Below are 10,118 nucleotides of genomic sequence, written 5' to 3' on the forward strand. Positions count from 1 at the left end.
TAAGGGACTAACATTAATCATAAGACATTTTTTACCTCTAAATGTCACCTCACATTTATTATCTTTTCCTAACTTAGTGACGAACAATAGGTTATGTGTGAAATGAGGAACAAACAACAAATTAGCTAAACCAATTCCACATTTTAGAACAACATCACCTATATGTGTGATATTTGCAGTGTTTCCATTGGGTAACCTAATGCTCAAGTATGGCGCTGCAGGTTTAATATTATGAAGAAGTTTCGAGGAGCAGGTGATGTGGTCAGAGGCTCCTGAATCCACAATCCATTCTTGATTTGTGGATTCGGCAGCACCAAATGTAATCATACCTGAGAATGGCATGTCAAATTCTTCTTAGCTCTGGTTCATCACAACAGAGACATGATTTCCATGGATAAGCTAGAGTAGTTGTTGAAACTGTTGATGAGAAATGACCATGTTTGATGCATCTCATATACTCCCCCCTATTGTTTGTGCAGAATTTACTGACCGAGTTCCTGAAATTCTTTGTCCATTCCATCTTCTTGTATGTCCCCCTCCTCTTGCAAGTGGTCTCATAGTTTTATAATACCATTTAGGATACCCAACAACCGACCAACAAGTATTTGATGTGTGCCCTTCCTTTTTGCAAACATTACAAGCCATTAATTTTTCAGATGAGACATAAACTCCTTTACTGAACATGGCTGAGATATCTTCATTACCTGAGCGATTTTGAAGAATATCGTGTTGAGATTCTTCTTGTTGAGTTATTGCACATGCCATCTCCACACTTGGCAAGGGGACACCATCAAAAGTTGGCTCCTTTGTTGGCCAAACACGTCATCGAGACCATTGAGAAACTGAAATAATGTGGACTCATCTTTCTGAACTTGAATAACAGTCATAAGGGATTTTATTTCATCATATGTGATGGTGAGTGAAGGCAAATCATTCATGGCCTCCAACTCTTCCCAGAGAACACTCAATGATGTATAATACTCCACCCGTGTTTTACCATTTTGTCTTGAGCTGTACAAATCTTTACAGATCTTGTATTTTCTTGACCCATTGCTCAAATGGAATCATTTTTCCAAAATTTTCCAGATTTCTGGTGCAGAGTTTACAAACAAAATTGATTGCTTGATTGTGTAACAAATATTGTTGTGAATCCATGTTGTTGCAAGTGTCCCATTGGACATCTTCTGTATTATCTATTTTGCTCCTTGCCTCAGTTCCTTCAACAAACCTTAACTTTCTCTTGGATGATAACTGGATCTCCATGGAACGTTTCTATATACGATTATCAGCAGCGCCCTGAAGTTTAGTCACACTAATTGACAGCGGACCATCAAATGGATGAATAGATAATGGGTTTTGCATATCTGCGAAGGAAAATTTGTCGGTAATAGCCATCTTTGCGAGTCAAATGATTAGCTCCTCAGTATGGACTATATTTAAAAAGGCTGATTTTTCTGTTTTGGTGAATGGTGAGCTTCCTAATTCAAATCACTTACTAGCTTTGATACCCCGATACTTTTATGAAAAGTATAATGAAGAAAAGAAGAAACCAGGAAATGAACTGAAACACAAATCTCATTCAAATGATTAATGGGTTAAATATCAAGTAGGTCACTCATTGGGGCCAAATATTTCAAGTAGGTCACTGACTGTAAATCTGACTCGATGTAATCATCGATTAACTCTAATTGTGCATTCGGTCAGAGTCAACCGGGTTTATAGTCAATTTCGACGGGAACCGTTAAGTGTTCCGTTAGTGTATGACATGTGGATGTCTTCTTGCCCCGTGGCGCTGACTGTAACTGTTACATGTAATGTGCTGCAATATATAACAAAAAAAAGAAACTATAGACATAACCGACAAGACAGCGCGGGAAGATGAAAGGGGGAAACTGCAAACCCTAATTACCCACTCCTTGAATCGTTGAATTGAAGTCGTTCTTGGCCGTATTGTTCAAGATTACACACTAACAAGCATCTGAGAATCATCTTAATCTTATTAAGGTATGTTTTGAACTTATCCCTAGGGTTTTAGGTCTTGCATGATAAGTTCTTGTTTTTTGATCATATTTTTATAAAAATTATGTAATTTTTATAGATCTTGTTATCTTTGATTCGTTTGCTTGAAGAAATTATTTTAATTCATTCTATATTTACTTTGTTTTTCAGAAATATCTACGAGGGTTTCTATTTACTTACACCATCATAGGATATTTAGTCCTGAATCTTTTAGAGGTAATGCTGATTATGTTGGGGGAAGGATAAATATCATCGAAGATATTGACACGGACAAATTTTCGATTCTTGAAATGGATGATTATCCTCTGAAATTTGAGTATAGTAAGAGTGATATGCTTTATTTTCAATGTGATGGTCATACCTTTAATAATAGTATTAGAGTGTTATATGATGATCAGTTATTTAGGGATTTGATTGAGGTGTCCTTGCCGTTTAAAAAGTTACATATATTTGTGGATCATAAGAAAACAGGGCAGTGTACTGATTTGGTAGAGAAATATGATGAGTTTAGTGGACTTGGCGTAGGGTTTGATATTGATGAAGTGTTTAATAATGATCTTAATGTTGGTGATGACTGGTCTAGTGATGGTAATAATAGTGACCCTAACTATGACCCTAAAGAGGGAGAATCTGATGAAGAGCTTGTAGCTTCTAGGCAACTTAGACAACAAAACCCCGATGCTAGTGATGAGAGTGAGTATGATGAGAGTGACTATGTTAGTGATGAGTTGAGGTGAGGATTCTTCCAGTGAAGATGAAAACATTAAGAAGGGGTATGTTGCAATTCCTCCTGGTAATAAAAGGAAGAAGAAACCAGCAGTTTATAATCCTGAAAAGTTGGGTAGGTTTAAGTTTGAAGTTGGGCTTAAATTTTCCTCCATGGCTGAGTTCATAAAAGCTGTTAGAGATTATGGAATATCTGAAAGGAGAGCCCTGCATTTCATCACAAATGATGCTAAAAGAGCACGGGTTGGATGTGAAAAATGGTGCACATTTTATTTGTGGTGCAGTAGATTGGAAGGGGGTGAGGCTGTCCAAATTAAAACATGTCAGCCTGATCATCTATGCACCAAACCATACCACAATAGGCTTGTATCTGTGAAATACTTAACAGAGATGTATGGTGAAAAAATCAGAAAAAACCCACAGTGGAAGGTGAAGGAGATGCAAGAAACCATTAGGCAGGAGTTGGAAATTGATGTACCTAGAATCAAGTGTTCTAGGGTAAGACAGGCTACTCTTGCTGGAGTTTTAGAAAGTATGAAGTGTCACTACTCAAGGGTTTGGGATTTTGGTTTTGAGTTGATCAAAAATAACCCAAAGAACACATGTAAGATAATGACTAACATGGTGACAAATGACAGTGTGAACACATTTAAGAGGATATACATTTGCTATGAAGCTTTGAAACAAGGTTGGAAGTTAGGATGCAAACCAATACTGGGTATAGATGGATGTTTTCTGAAAAATGTGTGTGGTGGTCAGCTACTCAGCGCTGTTGGTAGGGATGCTAACAACAACATGTATCCAGTTGCAATTGCTGTGGTGGAGACTGAGAGCACAGACAGCTGGAGATGGTTCCTTCAGCTCTTAAAAGATGATCTATCACTAGGGAATGGTCATGCCTTCACATTCATCAGTGATCAACAGAAGGTAACAATCTTCCCTTGTACTTACATTGTCATTACATTGACAGCTGTAAAGCATGTTTATTTGATTATTTTTAGGTTTTGGTAGCTGCTATGAAAGAGTTATTGCCAAGGGCTGAGCACAGGTTGTGCACAAGGCATTTGTATAACAATTTCAAGAAGAGGTAAAAAAACTGTGTTTTTGCATTTATATTTTTGCATTTATATTTTGCATTTTTTTCTTTACATTTATATTTTGCATTTATATTTTGCATTTATATTTTTACATTTATGTTTTTGCATTTATATTTTTGCATTTATATTTTGCATTTTTATTTTTACATTTATGTTTTTGCATTTATATTTTGCATTTATATTTTGCATTTATGTTTTTATATTTATATTTTGCATTTTTTTGTTTACATTTATATTTTGCATTTTTATTTTTACATTTATGTTTTTGCATTTATATCTAGGTTTCCTCAAGGCACTGTAAAGCATTGCTTCTGGACTGCTGCTTGTGCCACTTATCCAGCTCTGTATCACAAGGCAATGAAGCTTTTACAGAGAGTTTCAAAAAATGCTTATGATGAGTTGAGCAGGTTGGAACCAAAGAGTTAGTCTAAGGCATTTTTCGACAGACATTCATTTGCAGATAATGTCGAGAACAACATGTATGAGTATTTCAATAACTAGATAATTAATGAAAGGTAATATACTTGCAACATATTCAATTGTTTATTCAACATTTAATTGAGTTTGATGTGTTGTTGTAAGAATGTATTCAACATTTAATTGAGTTTGATGTGTTGTTGTGTAGGTACATGCCACTCCTGAATATGATTCAAGAAATACACTTCAAAATCATGAGGAGAATAAGGATTAATAGGGATTCAATGGCTTACAGGGATCTTCCCATATGCCCCGGGATAAAGTATAAGCTTGATGCAGCTATTAATGCATCTAGAAAATAGCAAGCAACTTGGGATGGAGACACAAAATACATGGTTAGGCAAGGTACACGATCAGTTACTGTGAATTTAGAAGAGAAAACATGTGACTGCAGGGCATGGGAGCTGACAGGAATACCATGCCCACATGTTGTGGCTGCTATACATGATAGGAGACATCAACCAACATCTTATGTGTCACAATACTACTCAAAGGAGATGTATATGAAGGCCTACAGTTTTCCTTTGGCTGCTCTTAGAGGAGAAGATTTCTGGAAAGTAACAGATAAGGCTCCTATGCTACCACCTGACATGCCAAATAAATTAAGAGGCAGGCCTAAAAAACTCAGAAGAAGGGAGGCATGGGAAGATGCTAGTTCCAACAGGAGCAAGTCCAAAGATGCTGTACAAGGGCTCCAGAAAATGACATCTGGTAAAAAGATGCATTGCTCTCACTGTAGGCAGGCTGGGCATAAAAAACCCAAGTATCCTGAGTTGCAAGTGCAAACTAAAATTGAAGTTGTTCATGAGCAGGGGGGAGTGTGATAACTGAGAAGTATGACAAAGCTGGAAAGGAGAAAAGTACCAAGTTACCTGTCAGAAGGAAGAGCATGCCAGGTATTGTGATTAGAGAACCAGATAGCCAAGTTGGAACTCAACAATCTGCAGTTGTTGATGTAGATGCAAGTAAGAAGGGGAAGGAGAAACTGTTCCACAGCAAGAGAAAAGAAAGACCTTTTTGGATGCAAAAATTGAACAAGAAAAAAATTGACAAATTTGGAGCTGAGTGTGAGCAGTCTGGTGCAAATAATGAAAAAGAGAAGACAAAATCTCTTTCTGGTAAGAAAACTTTGTATTTTGAGAATGAGAATGATGAAGTGGGATATAAGCCACATTGGATGAATGTAGAACCAATTCCCAACTTCAAAGAAAAGCTAATTGGCCTGGGTTTTGGCAAACTTTTCATGCCAACACCTGGTTTGACTAAGGCCAATCATGAACCTACTGGGACTCCATCCGCAGACACTCCACCAATCCAGAAATCACAGTCAAGCACCGCTAAGGACCAAGTTACAGATGCAGAGGAAGAGAAAACTGATGTTGAGCCTGAGAGTGAAGATGAGTATGAAGAAGAAGGTCCACCAGCAGTTAGGAGGAGCACCAGACTACAGTGGAACACCAAGTTCAAGAATACAGCAGAGACTCCAGTTAACCTAGATGATGACTAATTTAGTTTGCTTTCATTTAAGCATTATCAGTTAACCTAGACTCCAGTTGGTATAATTAACACCTAGACTAGGTGTTAATTTTTTGCGAAGAATGATCCTTTTCGAAACTTGATAATTTGCTATAATCTTTTGGCTATGTATTTTGGGAAGAATTGGATGAACCTTTGGGAACTTGATAAGAAGTTATAATGTTCAACTATGATCAATGTAATGACTCTTTATATTGTGTTTATGAAATTATCTTTCTATTATTTATGCCAACAGTTTTTCTTATGATCAATAACATTAACAGAACTATCACAATCACAAACACTAACATAATTGTTAAAACATTAATATACTACATATCTTCAAAAACAAGCAGTGAGAACAGAATTTAGTTAAAACAAGATACATTACATCAAATTTCCTAACCCACTAACAATAACACAGATACACTACATCAACTTCGCTAAAATCACTAACAGAACTATCACAATGAAGTAGATCTTCCTATAATAACCATTTTTCTTCTCCAAAGCTCTCTTCTTTTATTCACTACTTGCAAGTTTCTCCTCAAGCATTGCTATCTGTTCTTCAAGAAGTGCCATTTTTTCATCTTGAAAAATTCTTCTGTTATTCAAGTGGGTGATAACATCACCGTGCCTGCCTAAAGTTTGAGGATCGTACCATCGAAAATTGTTGCATCTACCCTGCAATTTTTAAAAAATTATGAAGTTCCAAAAATCCAACTTAACTGCAGAAATATTTCAATAAAAAGGCTTACTTGGGGTTGGCAACATGTGTAGAATCTTCTCCCGGGATTGTTGAGTGACCAAGATGTATACATCTTGACCCTTTTTCCGCAATAACAAAGTTGCTCATTCGTCGAAATTTGGGACGACCTTGCGGAGCTTGACGCCATAGGCCTTTTGAACTTAAGGTTGAATTGAAGTTTGTCCTAGAACGAATTAGATGAATAAAATGGGATTGGAAAGATTCAATAATCTTTAGTTAAGAACCCTAGTTCTCTAAGGTCTGATTTTAGTTTGTATATATAGACCCATGATATTAGAGCCGTTGCACAACCACGTAAGCACCAGGTCATCCACTCAGTGGCTGCATATCCATGTCACACAGTTGACCGTTACTAATTTCTGTTGACTCTGACGAAATGCTCAATTAGAGTTAATCGGTGATTATATCGAGTCACATTTGCAGTCGGTGACCTACTTGAAATATTTGGCCCCAATGAGTGATCTACTTGATATTTAACCCAATGATTAATAGTTTTGATCAAAATAATAGAGGTTGTAGCTGTATATAGTACCAACAAGCCTAGACCTTATCCAAGGATATAATTCTATAATAACTAACAGTGGTCCCTAACAACTGGACATACTACCACCACTGTTCTTGATTGCTACTCCCTCCGTCCTAGAATATTATTCCTATTTTGATTTTTTGTACTGTTTATGATAAACGATTGACTATTAATTTACGTCTAATCTATAAGATCAAACATAGTCATAAATGATTTTGTTTGATTCGTATTTATGAGTATTTTAATATCATGAAAGTTTTATATTTAATACTAATACGAAATTAAAGATATTAATAATAAAAAATATGCATTGGCAAACGTGCGTAACATAAATAAGAAATATTTTTAGGAACAGACAGAGTACTAAGTAGAGAAATGACAAGGTAACATAAATGGAGAATGACAAAATAAAAAAGTAGTTCAGACAGATAATGCAGCCGTTTCTTCAATAGAACCTTACCATCAGAAGTTGATTGATACCTTATAATACTTAACATACTTAACACTGCTTTCAGATAGAGAAAATGTGTTATGTTCTCAAAAGCTTAGATATACAAAGTGTTAGATGACAAGAAAATTATGTAACACTTTAACAGGAGGAATTTTGTCTAGTGAAAGAAATGATTAAAAATACTGGCAAAATGAATGCTGCAAGTTGTTTGGAGTTGAACACGGAGTTGGACACTTATTCTCTGTCCAACATCACCTAAAGTATCCAGTTTTGTTATAAGTATATTGCTTTTTTTCTTTCCTGGTTATAGTTTTATTTGAGCTTACTGTATTCTAAGCTCATATCTCTTGTATATGTTTCATTCTTACTTTTATGCAGCCTGCTTTCTTCTAATAACTTTATTGGAACCTTACCTGAGTCGTGCTCTAAAGAAACTATCAGATTTGTAAGCCATGGTTAATATTGTTTGTTATAAATAAATGGTCAACAGTGTCTAAATAGTATATGTTCATTAGTCATTACAGTAGGATAGGTGGGAGTAGATTGTCTGGAACAATAATTGATTTTATTAGAAATTGGACTAAATTGACGATATTGTACATTTTCCTATAATTTTTCATTCATGCAATGTTTATGCTAAAGTTTTCCCTGCATATTTTTTTAACATAGTCCACTACATGTAGACATCTATTACCATTTGAGTAAGCCCCATTAATTCGTTGCAGGAATCTTCAAGGTACGTCTGTGACCGGTCCTATTCCTTCCAGTATTTCTCCCTTTTAAGAAGCCTACAGGAGTTGTAAGCACAATCCGAATCAGTCAATTAAGTTTGAGTAAACTTGTGTGGGAATCTGAATGTATGAAATCATTTGCTGGGATTCTTATCTGCAGGAGGATATCTGATTTAAGGGGATCTATTTTAAGTTTCCCAACTTGCGAGATATGACAGATATGAAATACTTGTGAGTTGATCAAGGAAATTAATTATGTGTACAAATGCATTATCTATATTAGTGGTTGTTCTGCTGACAAAAAATCCGTTTCCTATTTTTTCATGCAGGATACTGAGGAATTGCTTAATTAAAGATTCAATTCCAGCATATATCGCTGAGATGAGAAGTTTAAATACCCTGTAAATTGGACCTTTAGAACTATTCTTTCATATCAGTGTCAGTTACTATTATTAGTCTCAGGGAAATTAGAAATGTTCTGAGCTGAAGTAATTTATTAAGTGGATAATATTTTGAAAGTGCTCCACCAATATTATATTGATGATCGTTCCTACTTTGTTAGGGTCATTTAAGATTCTGTTTCTTTGCAGAGATTTGAGCTTTAATAGGCTATTTGGACAAATACCGGATTCAATTCAGCCTCTGGAGTTTAGTCTGAACTTTTTGTGCATAGCTAAAAATAGATATCTATAACTCTCATGAAAGCATTAACAATTTTTTTTTTGAATACATTAAACTCGTTCCAGTATTTTCTTTTAGCTTCCACATGTTTATTCTCCTGAAAGTTTATGTTTTACTTAAATATATCTCTATTATACTCAATTAGTGACTAGCGTCTTTGGATATAGGTATCTGAATAGTAACTTATTAAGCGGGGTGATACCAAGCTGGATTTCTGACAGAAAAAATAATTGTCAGTATGCTTTGTAGTATTGTTGTTGCTACCATGTCTCCATTATTTTGTGATAGTTTGTACTTGTCTAGTTCTATTTCAGAAATGGACGTGGCACTGTAATTTAGAGTGTAAGCTTATTCACGTTAGAATTCTATTATTTGTTTTTTGACCATTTAAATTAATGACAATAATCATGTTTTGCAGAAATTTAGTTGCTAGCCATTCATCTTCAACCAGCAATGCGTAACTTTCCTACTTACCTCACACCAATTAATCTTGCAATGCAAAGCTTCATCAGCAGACAGCAGTAGGACAACTAATGTTTTGTCTATCAATTTCAGAACTTTGTGGTTGCTTGAAGAAAGACCTCCCTTGCCCCGGGACAACCTACTGTAAGTAATATAGATGAATAGTTCTCGGCCTATCTGGTGCTAGAGTACCTACTAACTCGAAGTTAACTTTTAAAGTCATGGAACTATTTTTTAATATTTCAGATTATTAACTATTTAATTAACTGCGGAGGACCCAAAATAGAGGCAGGGGGTGTGTAGTATGAAGAAGACTTCCTAACAGAAGGGGAATCATATTTTCATCGTACAGATCGGTGGGCTTATAGCAGTACAGGTGTTTTCATGTATAATGACGGATCCAATTTGGTTGCTAGTAATACCAATGTGACTGGTAAAGTATATTATCGAACAGCTCGCCTTTCCCCAACTTCACTCCAGTAGTTCTTGGGTATAATTCTAACTATACAGCAACAATGGGTAGTTATATATATAATAATAAGAACAAGGAAAATAACCAACTAACGAAACAAAAAAACACGAAGGTAATAACAAACTATAATCAGAGACTGTAATTGACAAAGAAAGTAAAGAAACTTATCTCTTATCGCTTTCCAAGACTCTG

At 35.5% G+C, this 10,118-nt stretch overlaps 1 protein-coding gene and 1 long non-coding RNA gene across 7 annotated transcripts; both read left to right on the forward strand.

The window, feature by feature from the left end:
- Positions 1–2,898: 2,898 nt before the first annotated feature.
- LOC141694472 (uncharacterized) lies at positions 2,899–4,621 on the forward strand. Its single transcript, XM_074499221.1, has 4 exons — positions 2,899–3,672; positions 3,747–3,832; positions 4,124–4,249; positions 4,468–4,621. Exons 1-4 carry the CDS (start codon positions 2,899–2,901, stop codon positions 4,619–4,621), a joined length of 1,140 nt encoding a protein of 379 aa, XP_074355322.1.
- A 3,042-nt stretch (positions 4,622–7,663) lies between these two features.
- LOC141706102 (uncharacterized) lies at positions 7,664–9,877 on the forward strand. Of its 6 annotated transcripts, XR_012568633.1 has the most exons (7): positions 7,664–7,859; positions 8,306–8,379; positions 8,472–8,542; positions 8,641–9,224; positions 9,411–9,449; positions 9,548–9,598; positions 9,701–9,877. It is a non-coding gene; the product is annotated as an uncharacterized LOC141706102 (long non-coding RNA). The 6 variants fall into 6 exon arrangements; XR_012568632.1 differs by having other exon boundaries at positions 8,641–9,449; XR_012568630.1 differs by having other exon boundaries at positions 9,411–9,598.
- Positions 9,878–10,118: the final 241 nt, after the last annotated feature.

Source organism: Apium graveolens, chromosome 2 (genome assembly GCF_009905375.1).
Source record: "Apium graveolens cultivar Ventura chromosome 2, ASM990537v1, whole genome shotgun sequence".
In the NCBI taxonomy this organism is placed as follows: Eukaryota; Viridiplantae; Streptophyta; class Magnoliopsida; order Apiales; family Apiaceae; genus Apium; species Apium graveolens.

What these genes read in the sequence shown, in the direction of transcription:
- LOC141694472 (XM_074499221.1), top strand. Translation starts at nt 2,899, where the DNA reads ATGGCTGAGTTCATAAAAGCTGTTAGAGATTATGGAATATCTGAAAGG. An exon ending in TCATCAGTGATCAACAGAAG is followed by an intron (nt 3,673 to 3,746) that starts GTAACAATCTTC and finishes GATTATTTTTAG; the next exon opens with GTTTTGGTAGCTGCTATGAA. An exon ending in GCTTATGATGAGTTGAGCAG is followed by an intron (nt 4,250 to 4,467) that starts GTTGGAACCAAA and finishes GTTGTTGTGTAG; the next exon opens with GTACATGCCACTCCTGAATA.